The 19,620-nt window shown below is 33.8% G+C and overlaps 4 protein-coding genes across 4 annotated transcripts; 3 read left to right on the top strand and 1 right to left on the bottom strand.

Moving 5' to 3' along the window:
* The first annotated feature begins 577 nt into the window (after window positions 1-577).
* On the top strand, window positions 578-3,162 carry LOC103846558 (putative BTB/POZ domain-containing protein At5g13600). The gene is made up of 3 exons (XM_009123498.3): window positions 578-901; window positions 974-2,255; window positions 2,546-3,162. Exons 1-3 carry the CDS (start codon window positions 843-845, stop codon window positions 3,026-3,028), a joined length of 1,824 nt encoding a protein of 607 aa, XP_009121746.1. The 5' UTR covers window positions 578-842; the 3' UTR covers window positions 3,029-3,162.
* Window positions 3,163-3,611: 449 nt separating this feature from the next.
* Window positions 3,612-5,921, top strand: LOC103846555. The gene is made up of 7 exons (XM_009123497.3): window positions 3,612-4,277; window positions 4,371-4,479; window positions 4,628-4,787; window positions 4,886-5,034; window positions 5,107-5,258; window positions 5,352-5,466; window positions 5,557-5,921. The coding sequence occupies exons 1-7, from the start codon at window positions 3,862-3,864 to the stop codon at window positions 5,683-5,685; spliced, it is 1,230 nt and encodes a 409-aa protein (XP_009121745.1). The 5' UTR covers window positions 3,612-3,861; the 3' UTR covers window positions 5,686-5,921.
* Window positions 5,922-6,021: 100 nt separating this feature from the next.
* On the bottom strand, window positions 6,022-9,589 carry LOC103846554. Its single transcript, XM_009123496.2, has 2 exons — window positions 8,220-9,589; window positions 6,022-6,450 (listed from the first exon to the last, which is right to left on the bottom strand). The coding sequence occupies exons 1-2, from the start codon at window positions 8,870-8,872 to the stop codon at window positions 6,213-6,215; spliced, it is 891 nt and encodes a 296-aa protein (XP_009121744.1). The 5' UTR covers window positions 8,873-9,589; the 3' UTR covers window positions 6,022-6,212.
* A 5,870-nt stretch (window positions 9,590-15,459) lies between these two features.
* Window positions 15,460-19,567, top strand: LOC103846553 (phospholipid:diacylglycerol acyltransferase 1). Its single transcript, XM_009123495.3, has 6 exons — window positions 15,460-16,160; window positions 16,877-17,099; window positions 17,178-17,461; window positions 17,533-17,851; window positions 17,942-18,201; window positions 18,754-19,567. Exons 1-6 carry the CDS (start codon window positions 15,730-15,732, stop codon window positions 19,235-19,237), a joined length of 2,001 nt encoding a protein of 666 aa, XP_009121743.2. The 5' UTR covers window positions 15,460-15,729; the 3' UTR covers window positions 19,238-19,567.
* Window positions 19,568-19,620: the final 53 nt, after the last annotated feature.

The following is a 19,620-nucleotide window of genomic DNA, read 5'->3' as shown; positions in this document are numbered from 1 at the left end:
TTTTAATTTTTGGTCTACTTATTCTAAAATATATGGATATTTCTTTATATTGCCTAACTAGCTAAAATAAATTCATGATTTTTCTTTATATTGCCTAACTAGCTAAAATAAATTCATGATTTAAAAAAAAAATTAAATTCCTCTTTGTTCCTTAAATATTACATCACTTATTAGATTTTTTTTCATATAATTCTTTGTTCATTCCTATTTTTAAGGAATTATGAAATAAAAGTATTTTTAGAAAATTTAGAAAAGAATAATATATAACATAATTCCTTTTATTTTTAGTATTTTTGTTCATTTTTTTCCTACTCTGTTATTTTAGTAGTCATCAGTAATAGGCTTACAGCCATAACATAATCCCATGGGTTAAAATGTCTGCTCAATTAAGGCCAATTAAGATTTTTGAAAAACTATGCTGATTAAATTCAAATATAAAAACAGTGATGATGATAATGGGCCTGATGAGTTGGGCTCGTAGTGGGCCGACTTTGACTAGCCTTTCAACTTTTACCAAAAATTGCAAGAGAGAGAATGAAATTGTTGAGCAGTCAGTCAAAGATCTTCCCACATTTAATTCCTGCGGTTGAATACCGAAAATATTAAAGAATTTACCAAAGAGAGCCACAGAAAATGAAGAGAAGGAGGAGAACGTGGAACGCGTTACAGTTACAAAATGCCAGAAAATAAAGCGAAGAAAACTTTGTAACAGATAATACGTAACCGGAGAGAGCTTCTTCTTCTGTATCTATCTCTCCACGAGACTCGGTCTCATATTCATATAATCAAAAAGCGTCTATAAAAATTATTTGCAACTATTCTGTGCGGAAATAACTAAAGAGATGGCTTGCTTGAAACTTGGTTCCAAATCTGAAGTCTTTCATCTAAGTGGTCACACATGGTTAGTCCTCTCTTCTCCTTCTTCAAGTGAATTTAACTAAATAATTAATCATAATCTTTATAATCTCATCAGGGTTTGCTCAACTGGTCTTAAACCTGACGTGGTGATCCAAGTACAAGACCAAACCTTCCATCTCCACAAGTTCCCGTTGCTGTCAAGAAGCGGATACCTAGAAGCTCTCTTCAGCAAAGCCTCCGAGACAGCATCTCATCACGCTCAGCTCCACGACATTCCCGGTGGACCAGACACGTTCCTCCACGTGGCCAACTTCTGTTACGGCGTAAGAATCGAAGTCACGGCCGAAAACGTCGTGAGCCTAAGATGCGCAGCGGAGTATCTCCAAATGAGCGAAAACTACGGAAACGCAAACCTCATCTACCTCACGGAGAGTTTCCTAAACGACGACGTTTGCACAAACTGGGAAGATTCCATCAGAGCCTTGGAGAGCTGCGAGAAAAAACTACTTCCCATCGCTGAAGAGCTTGGCATTGTCTCTAGGTGCATTTCCTCTTTAGCCGTCAAGGCTTCTTACGCAGAGGACAAAAGTTTATTCAACTGGCCAATCTCAGCACCAGAAACAACCACTACTACATTATGGAATGGTATACAAACTAAGTCCACGAGTGGTAGTAACTGGTGGTTCAACGATGTCTCGTCGTTCCTCGACTTCCCAATCTACAAAAGGTTCATTCAAACCATTGCGTCAAGAGGCGTGAAGGCTGATGTAGTAGCAGCGTCCGTCACGCATTACGCGAAACGGAACCTTCCTTTGCTCGGTTGTTCTAGGCACTGTGGTTCATCGTCTTCAGATGAAGGTACTAACTACGGTGATGACATTTACTACTCTCATGACGATCAACGAAGTCTACTCGAAGAAATCGTGGAGCTGCTACCTAGCGAAAAACGCGTTGCTTCGACGAGGTTCTTGCTTAGGCTTCTTAGGACATCGATGGTTCTGCACGCTAGTGCGGTCACTCAAGATAGTCTCGAGAGGAAGATCGGTGTGCAGTTGGATGAAGCTGGTTTAGAAGATTTGTTGATACCAAATATGGGATACTCAGCTGAAACACTCTATGATATCGACTCTGTCCAGAGGATTCTTGATCACTTCATGTTGACGTTTGATTCTTCTTCGAGATGTTATAATAACGTAGAGGAGAAGCAACTGATGGGAGACTCTCATCCTCTTAGGGCTATGACGAAGGTTGCTAGTCTGATAGATGGATACTTAGCTGAGGTGGGATCTGATGAGAACTTGAAACTATTGAAGTTTCAAGCACTTGGTGCTTTGATCCCTGAAGATGTTAGGCCAATGGATGATGGTATCTACCGTGCTATTGATATATACATCAAGGTAACCAAATCTAAAAAAAATTTCAGAAATGAAGAATTTTAAAAGTAAATTAATATATTAGTATTTAGAATTTTGAAAAATTTAGATATATTTTTATTTTTTATATTTAAGACTTATAATTTCAAAAGAAACGTTTATCATATATATAAATAAAACTATTAACTTTAAAAACTATAGCATTATTTTGTTTATATATACTTTTGAACAGGGTCTAAAAATAATCTGAGACGGCACTGTTGCTAATGTTTTGAATTTCTCTAAGATGTATGTAACTTTTTGGACCTGTACAGGCACATCCATGGCTGACAGAATATGAGAGAGAGCAACTGTGTCTTCTAATGAACTGCCAGAAACTGTCGTTGGAGGCATGCACACACGCAGCACAGAACGAGCGTCTACCTGTACGAGTCATAGTGCAAGTCTTGTTCTTTGAACAGATGCGGCTTAGGACATCTATATCAGAACTGGTCATGGACACAGACAGCAGCAACGAAGACACAAACGGCATGAATCCAGCATTAGAAGGAGGCAGCAAGATTAAAGGAAATGCCAAGATGGGGATAAAGGAGATGAAGGAACGTGTTTACGAGCTTGAAAAAGAATGTACGAGCATGAAGCAAGATCTTTATAAGCTTGTGAAGCCTAAAGAAGAACGCAACTTCTTCTCGAAGATATTTGGATTGAAGAGTAAGACTAAGACTTCACCATGCGGTGGAAAAGGTAAAGGAGGAGAGGAAGACGCTCTATTGATGATTCGTGAGACCAAAAACTGATAGTGAAGAGTAACAAGTAATAACGAGTCATTAGACACTTACTTTGGTTCTACTTTATATGCTTTGTGTTGGACATTTGGTGACTCTCTGAAACCACATAATTTTGATTTTCAAAATATTTTATATTTCTTCAATGCAAATGTTACACAAAACGTAGCCAAGGTTTACCCCAAAAATACAATTTTCCATCAATTATATATATTAGTGAAATTCTCTTCACATAATGCAAATAGAACAGTCAAATGTAAATTTTTATAAAGTAGTTTTTTTTTTTTTTTTGATGTCAAACGGCTAATTTTTATAAAGTAGTTTAGTGTGGTACATGTACGAGTTAATATATATATAATTAGAAGTAAGTGACATGAATTCTTAGGACATCTGCATAGGAATTTTTCCTTAAAAATGTTACTATTTGAAATTTTGACATAGATCTCTTAAACTTTTGAAAAAATAACTATTTAAATTTTTTGGTGAAAGTTTCTAATCGATAGATTTTGGATGTGGGTGACTTTATAAAACAGTTAAAACTATCGATTATAAAATCATCTTGAAACAATTTTAATAATTAATTTGTTACTCACAAATCAGTGGAAAATATCCTACTGCAAGGATAACAAATCATTGGAAAATCATCTGCAAATTTTTATTAAACAAAATTGATGTAATTTATTTACCATTCATCCAGAAACAGCACGTTGTTAGCTTATAAAACGTTAAAACGGCACGCGGTTAACTCAATACTAGAACAAGTATAAACCCTGTGATCTCACTGAGCAGAGAGGGAAAAGGAGAGGCCGTCTTGTTCATCGTTTCATCTCCAAATAGAAATCAAAATGATGCGAAGCGTTGACGTCCACGTTAAAACCCTAACCCCTTCCGTCCGTACACTCCTCTCCTCGATCTTCACCCCTAAGCACAAACCTCCGTCGCTTCCGCTCCCTTTGTACTTCTCCTCGCGCTCGTCGTCGCCACACGCTTCCTCTCGTTTCTTCTCCAATGCCGTAGCAGTCTCCACTGCTCCGATTCGCGGTTTCAACGGGATACGAAGCTTCGAGTCCCTCTTCGCCGTGAGGGCTTTTTCTTCCTCCACAGCTGCTTCGCTTCAGCCGCAGCAGAATCGGAATCAGAATCAGCCTGAGGAGGGTAGTGAAAAGGTTCCGACTTTGGAGGTGGGCGATGGGAATCACGGCGGATTAGAGGAGGAGACGAAGCTTTCTCTTCCGGTGCGAGCTTATTTCTTCTCCACTAGGTATCGTTTTATGAAAGTTGAAACCTTTTTTATATTTTCGCAATTGGGTTTTAGAGCTTTGGCGAAGTGATGTGGATGTGATTGTGTGTGCAGCGTTGATTTGAAAGGCTTAGTTGAGCAGAACAAGCACAACTTCATCCCACCCACTTCGCGTATGACTAACTATGTTGTTCTTAAGTTCGGCAATCATACTGATCCCACTGTAAGTTCCAATCTTTTACTTTGTTTAGAGCTGAGGTACTTAAGGTTTACTTTCAGTTTGGCTGGAAATTAGAACACTTTTAGTATGTTTTGATTGAGTGATTCATTGGATTACTTATCACAGTGAAGGTTTGATGTTGTTGATTCAGGGTACTGGTGGTTGCATTAGTGGGAGTGAGTGCATTTACATGGTGGTATTCCAGTATGGGTCGATTGTGTTGTTTAATGTACGGGAACACGAGGTTGATGAGTATCTTAAAGTGGTGGAGAGGCATTCTTCTGGTTTGCTCTCTGAGATGAGAAAAGATGGTGAGTTTCACTTACTTTCTTTTTTTGGTTAGCTGCTTAAAATTTATAGAATGGTGTTGTGTTGTAACTTTGACATCTTTGGTTCTGTAAAACTGCAGAGTATGAAGTGAGAGAGAATCCAGATCTGAACACCTGGATGCAAGGAGGGCTGGACTACATCATGTTGCAGTTCTTGAACATTGATGGCATCAGAACCATCGGGAGTGTTCTTGGCCAGAGTATAGCTCTGGATTACTATGGCCGGCAGGTAACGATGTCAGATCCTCCTTATACATACTCTAAAAATGAAGTTGTGAGTGATCAATTTTGTTTCTGTTAGGTGGATGGTATGGTAGCTGAGTTTACTGACATAAACCGTGGGATGGAGAAAACAGGAACGTTTACAATGGACAGGAAGAAGCTGTTTCAGTTGGTTGGAAAGGCTAATTCTAATCTGGCTGATGTGATTCTGAAGCTTGGTCTTTTTGAAAGGTAAGTGAGATGGAAGAATCGATGCCTACGTTGATGACTAGTTTTGTGGGTGATTCTGACAGGCTCACTCATGTTTTTTGGGGGAAAATGCAGGTCAGATATAGCTTGGAAGGATGCGAAATACGCTCAGATATGGGAGTATCTTAGGGATGAATTTGAATTGACACAGAGATTTGCAAGCCTTGATTTTAAGCTCAAGTTTGTTGAGGTATATACAGAGTCTTTCTCATGATCTGCCTTGTAATTTTGTGGAAACTCTACCTTATTGATGACTATTTCTTTTATTTTTACTTTGCAGCACAACATTCGTTTCCTCCAGGAGATACTTCAGAACAGGAAATCAGATTTTCTGGAGTGGCTAATCATTATCCTGATCAGTGCTGAAATCGCCATTTCATTGTACGACATGGTCCGCAGATCCTTGTGATTGTGACCATCTATCCCCTCCTCTACTATTCTTAAAACATATTCTTACTTGTGGTGACAAGTAAACACTCTTTTGTTTTCACTCTGTAAAGTGATAGGAAAGCTCATAAAATCATAAGTTTAGGAATGAGTTTTGTACTATGCTCCTTGTTCACTGCTTATCTGCAGTCAAACAAAAGTTGTTTTATGCATCTTTTGAAGTTGATTTTATCAAAGTTGAAAGTATTTCTTTTTCAACATCAACACAGCCTTTTGGGTCCAAAAGCTTATTTCTCTTGGACAAGAATGCCCACAAGATGTTTGAAGAGTGACCAACTTGAGTCCATGCAAAATAATTCAAGATAAAACCAAATGTCAATCACCAATAAACTGGAGTCCATGCAAAATAATTCAAAGATAAAACCAAATGTCAATCACCAATAAAAGTCCCCCAACCCCTCAATAATAAAAATAGGTCTCAAATTTGTTGAAATGAGCACATGATGCCCTTCACAACAAAGATAGAAAAAACAAGAAAAACATATGAAACTAGAAAAAGTTTCCATATGAATGGCGAGAACGATGTTTGGAGGAGGATTTGCGACTGGGAATGAATTTTCGAGCCCAAGCATGTTTTCCATTGATGATGTATTTGGTCATGTAGACACCTTCGATTAGAATATCTGGAACTCTGGAGGCAGAACTTAACTCCATCGTTGCATACAGCGTTTGTTCATTCACTTCCGCTCCACCCATGCGTATGGCTTCTACAATTCCCCCAAATCTCCTTCAACACCAACACCAAAAAAAAAAATTACTACCGTGAAAAACTTCAACCACAAAAAAAAAAACTTCAACCGCATGCATCCATGGCCGTGCCAAACCATTCCAGCCAGAGTAGTTAAAATATATAGATTTATAAATAACAAAATTCTTTTAAAGATATTTATTAATAAACATACAATTAAATCAAACAATTTAGATAAAATAAGTAAATTTATACTGTTTAATAAACTTTTATTTATTTAAAAACATTATTTTGGATAACAACATTAATAGTTGTTATTTTAAAATATGGTTATCTTTAACCAATTTTTTAATTATAATAATTTAAAAAAGTTATTTAATTAAATAAAAAAATATATAATTTTGAATATAAAGTGATGTTATTAAACCACATTTTCGGAGTTACAAAAGTCTACAAAATCTCAAAATAAATCAAAACCACAAGAATGTTAAACCGAACCCAACTTTACATATTATATTAGTCAAAGTAAATAAAAATATCGATAAACATATAATTATATTGTGAAATACCTTGAATAATAATTGAATAAACACTCAAACAGACCAACCTTGTTGACAAACAAAACATTAATACATAATGTATAAGATTAGAACCTTTCCTATCTATTGCTATTTTCATTTCTAAATGCTATAATAGAGAAAAATAAGCTAACTATAGTTAATCTATATCTTTTTACTTTAAAACAAAATTTTCAATTTCCTATAAAATAATATTGTTTATCATAAAATCATAATTTTTTATTTTCAAATGGCCATTTAAGTTTCAAACTTTAATAATTATAACTAAGACAAACCATTTCGGGAAATACAATTTTTATAAAAAAATAGAATCACAATTTTCTTTACATAATAGTCTTTTAAAGAAATTTTAATTTAAACAAAGTCATAATTCTGTGAATTCTTGAAAAAAACTTATAATTAAATAGATTTTTTTATAAATATAAGTTACTTGTTGTAAATAAAAAAATTAATATCTTGAAAATATTCTCTGTTGGAGGCAGATATAATGAAAATATTTTAAAAAGATAATTCCATTCCTAAAGAATATATAAAAAATAAAAATAATTGAATATTAAAATTTTCAATTAAAATAACAAATAAAATGTTATTCTTGCAGCAGAACAATCAGAATAAAAAAGAAAATGCCACAAAAATTACTTTAATAAACAAATGTAAATCAAATTTATTGTTATTGCTTATATACATCATTAATAAATTTAATAATTTAGAAAAATATCTCATGACATATTATGTTTACAAAAATAAAAATATTTTTTTATAATACTAATTTTAATATTTTAGTATAATGATAAATCTAATTATTATATGTATATACTACTAATTATAAAAACTGGAAAATAAGAAAGAAAGATGAAGAAAAAAACAAATAAATACATGGAATTATATTTTCTTTTTTTCAAACATGTTTTCCATTTACTTTTGAGACAATTTTTATAATATTAATTTATAATCAATTAAATAATGAATAATATAATTATTTATTAACGATATTAAAACTTAAATCAGTCTAATTAAAATTATTTATTAAAACTATAAATCAGCCTAAAATCATAGAAAACATGACAAAAAATCAAATTCACTTTTCAAATAATAGTATAGATAATAGATAATTGCGTTGCGTTACATTGTTATTTAGAAAAAATGGCACTGCCTTAGGCCTTTTTTTTTTGAAAAATCACTGCCTTAGGCCTTGCATGCATGCATTGGCTTATATAATAGATTAAGTACCTGGTGAAGTAGGCATACACTTCTGCTTTGGAAATTGGGTATCCTCTAGAAAATGTGAGGAAGATAGTCCTATTTGCACGACCCCTTGAGAACCGGCTAGTACTTGATCCACCATTTTGAACAGCACTTCTAAATCCCAGCTGGCTCATCTCCCACATCGCATTTCCCCTCTCTTCAATCTCCCTGTTGTACATCTCAGCACGCACGCATATATCCTCAAAAGCTCGGACGCATACACGCGTCAGATGCTTCTTCATCTCAAAGAGAATGTTTTCACGGTTGTTGTGGACGAATATGAGAGTTAAGTACCCTCTTGTGACACCCGTGAGATAAGGTATCTCTAGGGAGAGGATGCTTCTCCTCAAGTGGGTCACGAATGCTGGAAAATCATCGAAGGACAAGCACCTCAAGCACGTCACGACTTCGTCAGCTACCATGTTGACGACAGCGTCCGGTAAAGAGGCAAAATTCGGTATCAAGGTGCTCAGGAACGGAGCAATCGTCTCGAGATAGAGGAGAAAGCTCATAACTTGATAAGACTGGCGAATGTTACGTCTTAGAGTTATGACAAGACGAGAGAAAAGTGCTCTGTCATACAAGTGAAAAGCATTGAGCTCTTCTCTCGTGATGGCTAATGTGGATGAAGAATCCATTGATTGCTTTTTTTTTTTAGACAACAAGCGGATATGAGTTCACTTTGGGTGGTATAAGAGATGAAAATATAAGAATTTATAGTGAAATGGTGAATATATATCCTCATTTTCTTTATGAAGAGTCTTCTCATGAACCAAATATATTCTTTGGCTTTCCAAAAATCTTCTCTTGTTTCCTTTTTTAGGGTTAAACCCAGCAAGTGAAATAGCAATAGAAAAATGTCTTAATTTTTTAATATATGTGAAAATATTTAGTTAACTTTCATTTAGAATATTTTTATTAGAAATAATATGTCCGTAGAACTTTGTTTTGAATACACTACTATTTTTTAAAAATCTAATGATTTATAAATGTGAAAGCGAATCAATGTAATTTTTTTTTTCAAAATTAGCTAGATAACATACCAATTTAATATAAATCATTACTATTTAAAAATATACGTACTTATCAAAACATTTATCAAATAAACTATATCATCCAAATTTTTATTGATTTAGAAATGCGAAAGTCAAACGATGTAGATTTTGTTTTCTAAAATTAGTTAGATAACATACCAATTTAATATAGATCATTACTATTTAAAAATATACGTACTTATCAAAACTTTAATCAAATAAACTATATCATCCAAATTTTTCTTTTCAAATCTATTGATTAAGAAACACGAAAGAGAATATATGCAAATTTTGTTTTCTACAATTAGCTAGATAACATATCAATTTCATATAGATCGTTACTATTTAAAAATATACGTACTTATCAAGACATTTATCAAATAAACTATATCATCCAAATTTTTTATTGACTTACAAATGCGAAAGTCAAAATGATGTAAATTTTGTTTTCTAAAAATAGTTAGATAACATACCAATTTAATATAGATCATTACTATTTAAAAATATACGTTCTTATCAAAACTTTAATCAAAAAAACTATATCATCCAAATTTTTCTTTTAAATCTATTGATTTAGAAAAGCGAAAGAGAATAGATGTAAATTTTGTTTTCTAAAATTGGCTAGATAACATACCAATTTAATATAGATCGTTACTATTTAAAAATATACGTACTTATCAAAACTTTTATCAAATAAATTATATCATCCAAAATTTTTATTGACTTAGAAATAAGAAAGTCAAAACGATGTAAATTTTATTTTCTATAATTAGTTAGATAACATACCAATTTAATATAGACCATTACTATTTTGAAAATATACATACTTATCAGAACTTTAATCAAATAAACTATATCGTCCAAATTTTTCTTTTAAATCTATTGACTTAGAAATGAGAAAGAGAATAGATGTAAATTTTGTTTTCTTAAATTATCTTGATAACATACTAATTTAATATAGATCGTTACTATTTAAAAATGATCTATTTAAAAGATACGTACTTATCAAAACTTTTATCAAATAAACTATATCATCCAAATTTTTATTGACTTAGAAATGAGAAAGTGAAACGATGTAAATTTTGTTTTCTAAAATTAGCTAGATAACATACCAATTTAATATATATCACTACTTTTTAAAACTATACGTACTTATCAAAAAAAATATCAAAGAAACTACATCATCCAAATTTTTCTTTAAAATCTATTGATTTAGAAATGCGAAAGCGAATATATGTAATTAAATTTGGTTTTCCTCAAAATTAGCTAGATAACATACCAAATTAATATGAATCATTACTATTTAAAAATATATGTACTTATCAAAACTTTAATCAAATAAACTATATCATCCAAATTTTTATTGACTTAGAAATACGAAAGTCAAAACGATGTAAATTCTGTTTTCTAAAATTAGCTAGATAACATACTAATTTAATATAGATCATTACTATTTAAAAATATACGTACTTATCAAAATTTTAATAAAATAAACTATATCATCCAAATTTTTCTTTTAAATATATTGATTTAGAAATGAGAAAGAGAATATATGTAAATTTTGTTTTCTAAAATTAGCTAAATAACATACCAATTTAATATAGATCGTTACTATTTAAAAATATACGTACATATCAAAACTTTTATCAAATAAACTATATTAGGTCTGGGCGTTCGGTGGACCGTTCGGTTTCGGTCCGGATAATTCGGATTTTCGGATTTTTGGTGTTATGCTCAGAAGTACCATTCAGATTTTACTAATTATCAGATCGGTTTCGGTTCGGTTTCTTTCGGGTTCGGTTCGGGTCGGATGTAACCAATGTTTAAAATCGTCCAAAAATATTTTTTTTTAAACCTTAAAAATTGACAATTTTTTTTCAAAATATATAAATTGTTTACAAATCTAATTAAAAATTAGTTAAACTATCTAAATTAATTAAAAAGTATTCAAAATAACAATTAAAACAAACTAAAAAAATATTTTGAATATCCTAAAATATCTAAATCATCTTAAATATATAAAAACTTTAACATATTTAACTAATTTCGGATATCTTTGGATCTTAGTTCGGATGTCGGTTCGGTTTGGATTATAACCAAACACCAAAGTACTAAGCTCATAAGTCCCATTAGGATATTTTTGTATAACAGTTCGGATTCGGTTTCAGTTTTTCCGGTTCGGGTCTAGGTAGATACTTCGGGTTGAGTTAAAAACGCTCAGGCCTAAACTATATCATCCAAAAAATTTATTGACTTAGAAATGCGAAATTGAAATGGTGAGTTTTTTTCTTCTAAAATTATCTAGATAACATACCAATTTAATATAGATCACTACTATTTAAAAATATACGTACTTATTAAAACTTTTATCAAAGAAAGTATCATCCAAATTTTTCTTTTAAATCTATTGATTCAGAAATGCGAAAACAAAACAATGCAAATTTTGTTTTCTAAAATTAGCTAGATAACATACCAGTTTAATATATATCGTTACTATTTAAAAATATACATACTTATCAAAACTTTTATCAAATAAAGTAATAAACTATATCATCCAAATTTATTAAAACAATTAAACAAATATTGCTTTTAGTTTTAAGAGTATAATTGGTGACTGTTTTATTTTTGTTTGATTACATTTTGAACAAGATTTTTCTACATTAGTTTATATATGATTGATTTATAATTTAATTTAAACAACTACCATAATATAACGTATAACGATTTCAGATCAAGTAATATCCATTCACCGACTTGCTCTTTCAAATAAGAAATAATAATTTTGAAAATATAAAAGTCTCAAATATATTATAATTAAATTTTAAATTTGTATTACTAAAATAGGTTGAAATAACATTTATTTTCCGATATAAAATAACAAACAACTTTATATTTATATCAATTCATGTATAACAAATATATTATGACTTTTCATTTTCTTGTAAATTTATGTGAATATATCTAAATGATTGAAGACATTTCATATTCATTTTGAACATATTTATTCGAAAAAATTTAGATTTTTGATTTAAATATTAAATAATATGGTATGTATGTTGATAATAGCTCTTATGCATATATGATATAAGACAAGCTCCACAGCACTCATATAAAGTCAGAAAATGTCAGCAAACAGGTCAAACATCCATTTAAGTTCTCTGTTCCAAACATGGACCGGCCGGTTGGTTCGCTTTTGCAGTCAGTCAGTACCAATGTTTCTAAATCCGATTCAGACATTTAACCAGACAATTTACCGGGTCACAGAATTATTAGGTCAACCACAAATGAACCGTAACTTAATAAATAAATTAATTTTATTATATAATAATATATTAGCTATTGAAAAATAAAATAAAATTTATGGTTTTAAAATATATAGAAAATACTTAACTTAAGTTTTTTTTATTTCACATATAAAATATCAAAAAGTAATTTAGATAATTTAACAATTTTTGGTAACAAGTTAGGAGTTATGACGTATAATAAAAAAAATCAACATAAAATCCATAATTTTTAAATGTCTAATGTGAATAAAAATATTAAAATCTAAAATAAACCAAAAGTAAAATATAAAATTAAAATAGATTGTTAATAATAAGAATATATTAATACCAAATCACATCAATTAGTTTTGGTTTCTCTACCATTGTTCACTTCATTTTCTTTAGGTGATATAATAAAATCTTCATCAAAATATAAAGATCACAAATAAAAATCAAAACGATAATTGTTGTGTTGTAACTTGTAAGTCAGATTCACAACAAACAAAAAATTGACAAAAAAATTGAAAGACATACATAGTCGACATTCGAGAAAAACGATAGTAAAAACTGAAAACCTAAATTTCTTATTTAAAATACAAAACATATTTTAACAATGTAATTAAAAACATCTAAGAATAAAATAAGTAAAACTTACATATTGGGTCAACCAGTGGTTCAACCTATAGCCAAATTCTAGGTTTTAACAGTTTTTTGACGGATTTTATCGGGTTTTTAAATAATAATTTTTTTTTGTAAAACCCAAACCAAATTACATATCGGGTCACTAGGTTGACCGGTTCAACCACGGGTCCGGTTCGAGTTTCAAAACACTGGTCAGTACTCTGAAGTGTGTCCGGCGTAAACTATGTTGTAGGATACTAGTAGTATGGCAAAAAAAGATATAGACGTTTTACTGGATATCTACTCACATTTTATTTGGTTCAAAGATAAAACTTCAACTTATTAACAAAAAAAAACCCACGAATTAAAGTACCTAGTTTAGTTGGCTTCGGCCAGACGCACCAAACTGATTGACCATAGATCTTATCCTTTGGGTTAGATCAAAATATGGTGGTTCAGTTATGGTTCTTATTCAGGCGGTTTCATGGACCAACTAGGTCTGTCCGAGCAAAGCATTCCATGGCCTAATGGCCGGACTAGTGGTTAGGTTGATCGACCATAGACCTAAGCCAATTGGCTAGGTCAAACCTATGGGCGATCCGGTCATGTTAAATGGTCTATACGGCTGTCTTAGGTTATATCTAAGTATGGCCGATTGATGTTATGATAGAATGGTTAGGAATACGAAAGGAAATAGGGAAATCAAACCATGCATTGTTATATTTGCTTACTAGGTTATCCGATTGTGTTTGATGTGTAATGATATGTGGTTTCAGGATCTGAGGTTGATCGTAGTAAGACCGAGGAGCCGTGAAGACTCAAGCCAAGATATAGTGTATGGTTAGGGTTAGATCGGTTATGTTATGAATACATGTATAGCCAATTGTGCAACTTAAACCTATGTAACGAATCTCATTTTGATTAGTAATAAAATACTGATTTGCCTTTGTTTTTACTTGTGTTGATCGATTATGTATATGAACCTTAATGTAATGAAAATGACTTCGAAATGTTAATTCTAAATGGATCAAATGGCCAATTAGGATTGGTCTTAAGGCCACAGGTCTAGATGGGTTTAGATACCAAGATCGGTCTTACAAAATAGAAATGTTAGACTCTAAATGGATCAAATGGCTAATTAGGATTGGTCTTAAGGCCACAGGTCTAGATGGGTTTAGATACCAAGATCGGTCTTAGAAAACAAACGATGTCTTCTTCCACAGGCGATTGAGAGTTATTCGGGACGATTATGGCTACTTGTTCATTGTGTATGGTAGATTATATATCATGAATTATACATTTAAATGTCATAGTATCTCAATTATTCTCATCTTATCTACATGTCTCTAGGATGAACTTTAAAGGCTTTGTGGTGGTGGTTCCTTCACTTTTTTTTCTACAAGTCATATTGGTATAAAAACAATTTGTACTAATTCATGAAAACGGAATACCTGAATCTTTTCTCTCCAGTACTCACAATAACTTAAGTGTTTTTAGTCGGAATGTAAAGAAATGAGCAAGTTGGTAGGAAAATTATACCCGAAAAACAGTTGGTATGAAAAAAAACAATTTAAAATTAAATATAGGGCCATCATTGTGGTGGAAGCAAGAGGACCATTGAGAAACGATAAGGATTGAGTGATCATATCTAAGGTAGACATCAATAGAGGACACTTTACCCATGAACTTTACCCATGACAATATTAACAGACACTACTAGCCCGAGATTCGAACCAGTAAACATTTCAACTTGGTCATCTCGATGTAGTCACAAAAACCGAACTGAAACATGTTTTTGAAATCTCTGAACCGTATAATTCTTTTTTTACCTTCTTGTTATACAATTCTCTTGTAACATACTAACACTTTTGAAGATCATAAAGATCTTTCCATCACAATTAGGTTTGTTCTCATCTTTAATTTTATATTTATCATATATGGACTCTAGAATAGATAAAAGGTGGAATGAATGACACTTTCAGACTTTCAGTGCTTAGAAATATTATGAAATATTCTGCTTGTTGAGAATTTCAAACTGTAATCTCCACAAGATTTCAAGATGAATCTTTCAACCACTTGATTACTGTTAAACATTTATAAAACTTATTTAGGTTATTCACTCAAAACAATATTTATTCGTCATTCATTATTCCTTAATTAAAGATATAAATAACTGCTTACATTTATAAAAATTATAATTTGAAACTGAAAGATGATAAACATATAATTTTGACCCAAAAAAAGAAAGAAATTGAAGCTAATTGTATAAATACAATGAAAAACTGTTTGGACTAATAATGGAATCAACGGATCGGACCGGAAGGTTGTCGGTCGAACGTGAACCGCAACCAGGAGGAACAAGCTGGCCAATGATCCGGACCGAGCTCATCACAAAACATAAAAGCCGACAAGAAAAACAAAAAACAAAAAACTGAAGTCTTTGTCTCTCTCTGTCTTTCTCTCTCTCTCTAGAATGATCTAATCCCACAATACTCTTTGGTTCTAAGTAACTCTTCCAGAAATTTTCACAAAAGTTCCTTCGTCTTTCTTCCTTCTGTTTAACATCAAATTACGAAAATGCCCCTCATTCAACGGAAAAAGCCTCCGTCTCCTCCACCCGAGGACCTGCCCGACGATGACGACGATTCCCAGAAGAAATCTCATCATCACAAGAAATCCAACGGAGGAGCCGACAAGGCGAAGTGGTCGTGCGTGGATTCCTGTTGCTGGTTCATCGGGTGCGTGTGCGTCACGTGGTGGTTCCTCTTGTTCCTCTACAACGCCATGCCCGCGAGCTTTCCTCAGTACGTAACGGAGGCGATCACGGGCCCCTTGCCTGACCCTCCTGGCGTGAAGCTGAAGAAAGAAGGTCTCAAGGCGATGCATCCCGTTGTCTTTATCCCCGGGATTGTCACCGGAGGGCTTGAGCTTTGGGAAGGCAAACAGTGCGCTGATGGTTTGTTTAGAAAACGTTTGTGGGGTGGAACTTTCGGTGAAGTCTATAAAAGGTGACCTCACTTTCACTCTTTTAGTTTTATATTTGAGATTTGGGTTGGATCTGATGAGATCACGCACTTGTTGCGGAGTTCTCACTCGTTAGTTGCTTTTTTTTATGTGCAAAATTTTATATCTTTATGTGTTTGTGTAAGGGAAGCGAAACTAATTGCCAAGTTTGGGGTTTAAGCAAAGATGTCTAATGAAACACGTTTGATCGAAAATGTCAGCTGCCTTGGGGATTTGAAGTTAATTTTATTGCCAAATCTATTGCTACACATGCTTTAGATTGCGTTCGTAACAAGTTGTTGCCTTAATTGTCATTGCGCTTACGTTATTTGTACGGAGTTTATACTTGAAGTAGTGTTTTTGTGCTGCTTTGTTAAGGATAGATGTGACAGTACTACCTACATTTGTCAAAGATGTGTTTTAGACCGTTATATAAGATGGTTGCTTTATTATCCAACTAAACTCATATATGTGCAACTAAAAGTTAGTTTCTTATTTTTGTCTCTTGTCTCAATCTCTCACTGTGCTTTTCTCAATTTCTTTCTGAAAAAACGAAAGTGAAATTTTTAAATCCATCCTCATTCTTTTCTCTAGCTAGGAACTCCCTCCCAAGCCTGTATGAGTTTTTTTTGGGCTGCATCCTCATTCTTTCTTCTTCTTTTTTGGCTCTGTTATAGATATGGCAGTGATATTTAGTGTTGATAGTATCTCTTTGATTCAGGCCTCTATGTTGGGTGGAACACATGTCACTTGACAACGAAACTGGGCTGGATCCTGCTGGTATTAGAACTAGAGCTGTATCAGGACTCGTGGCTGCTGATTACTTTGCTCCTGGCTACTTTGTCTGGGCAGTACTCATTGCTAACCTTGCACATATTGGATATGAAGAGAAGAACATGTACATGGCTGCATATGACTGGAGGCTCTCGTTTCAAAACACAGAGGTTAAAAATCTACTATTCTGTTCCATTTCACGTTCATATCTCACGGCTTAAATACTTTTTTTTTTTTATGTTGAGTAGGTGCGTGACCAGACGCTTAGCCGTATGAAAAGCAATATAGAGTTGATGGTTTCCACCAACGGTGGAAAAAAGGCAGTCATAGTTCCTCATTCCATGGGGGTCTTGTACTTTCTACATTTTATGAAATGGGTCGAGGCACCAGCTCCTATGGGTGGCGGCGGTGGGCCTGATTGGTGTGCCAAGCATATAAAAGCTGTGATGAACATTGGTGGACCGTTTCTTGGTGTTCCAAAAGCTGTTGCAGGACTCTTCTCTGCTGAAGCAAAGGATGTTGCCGTTGCCAGGTATTGAATAGATGATTCTGCTTCTAATGATCGGTTCGTTTATAGAACTTTATTGTTTTTGAAACTTGCAGAGCGATTGCGCCAGGGTTTTTAGACACTGATATATTCAGACTCCAGACGTTGCAGCATGTAATGAGAATGACACGAACATGGGACTCAACAATGTCTATGATACCTAAAGGAGGTGACACGATATGGGGTGGTCTTGATTGGTCTCCGGAGCAAGGCTACACTTGTTCTGGTAAAAAGCAAAAGAGCAACGAGACTCGCGGTGAAGAAAGTGAGAGTTTAGTTACCAAGACGAAGCCTGTCAACTACGGAAGAATCATATCGTTTGGGAAAGACGTGGCAGAGGCTCATCCATCTGAGATTAAAAACATTGATTTTCGAGTAAGGAGCACTAATCATATTAAACAAAACTCTTGTAGCTTTTTGTGATTAGATGATTAATAATATATGTATATGTTTACTACGGTGAAGGGTGCTGTGAAAGGTCAGAGTATCCCAAACAACACGTGCCGTGACGTGTGGACAGAGTATCATGATATGGGAATTGGAGGGATCAAAGCTATTGCTGAGTATAAGGTCTACACTGCTGATGCAGTCATTGATTTGCTACATTATGTTGCTCCTAAGATGATGGCGCGTGGTTCTGCTCATTTCTCTTATGGGATTGCGGATGATTTAGATGACCCTAAGTATGATCATCCCAGACACTGGTCTAATCCGTTGGAAACAAAGTAAGTGATTTTGTTTTGGTACCAACTTTATGCTTCCTCCTGATGCATCATCAGTCTATTTATTAGGCCTGGGATTTTGAACCGAACTGGACCCGCTGAATCGAACCGAAATTTTGGTTAGTTTGGTGAGAAGTTTGGTTCAATTTGGCAGGTTTATGAAAAGAACTTCGGTTTTCGGTTCGGTTAGTTTGGTTTTCCAAAAAGAAAAAATAAATTGTAACCAAATTCCGTGCTAAACTAACTTGATTAACCAAAATTTCGAACCAAACTAACCGAAATTACCGAATATAAAATCAAAATATATTTAAAACCGAACTATCCGAATACCGAGCTTCTTTCCAGTTCAATTTAGTGAGATTTTGGTCGAACCGAACTAACTATCCGACCCTAACTACCCAAGCCTGCAAGCCTACTAGTTATGTTCCATCTTGTGAGAATATGGCTATCAGCTCAGAGCTAAGAAAGCTATTTGAGTCTTTCTCTATGTTTATACTCATCTTATGCTACACGTTGCTCATCTTTGACCATGATCTGTTTGTTCTACTCTTTTAGATTACCCAATGCCCCTGAAATGGAGATCTACTCATTGTACGGAGTTGGGATACCAACAGAACGATCGTACATCTACAAGCTCAACCAGTCTCCTGACAGCTGCATCCCCTTTCAGATCTACACTTCTGCTCACGAGGAGGACGAAGACAGCTGTCTGAAAGCTGGAGTTTACAACGTGGATGGGGATGAAACGGTACCGGTCCTCAGTGCAGGGTTCATGTGTGCTAAAGCTTGGCGTGGGAAGACAAGATTCAACCCTTCCGGAATCAAGACTTATGTTAGAGAGTACAACCACTCTCCACCTGCCAACCTGCTTGAAGGGCGAGGGACCCAGAGTGGGGCCCATGTTGATATCATGGGAAACTTTGCGTTGATAGAGGATATCATGAGGGTTGCCACAGGAGGTAACGGGTCGGATCTAGGAGACGACCAGGTCCACTCTGGTATATTTGAATGGTCAGAGCGTATTGATCTGAAGCTGTGAATATATTTGATCTATTTGAGGCTGCCAGCTTTTGTGAACTTATTACTTCCACGCAGGGAGAGCTCATCATCATCATCATCATCATGATGTCCGAGTCACAAGAAGCCTCTGAAAATGATATGTGTGGTGGTGCAATATTCTCAGTACCCTTCATTTAAATATATATTCTTATTGGGGGATGTAAACTATTATACCATCCTGTTTATGTTTGTGTTCTTGGAACGATAGTGCAAGACTTGCTGCGTCATGTCTATTTGTCTTGTCGAAAGCATCAATTTGTATTGGTTCTACATAGCTTCAATTGTGTTGGTTTTACCCAAGCTTAGATAATGATTCAAACTATAGGATAATGTAGAACTTATGTTATATCTTTGTGCCAAATT

Source organism: Brassica rapa, chromosome A10 (genome assembly GCF_000309985.2).
Source record: "Brassica rapa cultivar Chiifu-401-42 chromosome A10, CAAS_Brap_v3.01, whole genome shotgun sequence".
In the NCBI taxonomy this organism is placed as follows: Eukaryota; Viridiplantae; Streptophyta; class Magnoliopsida; order Brassicales; family Brassicaceae; genus Brassica; species Brassica rapa.
The sequence above is the reverse complement of the archived record's forward strand: the minus strand, read 5'-3'. Positions and strand labels throughout refer to the sequence as shown.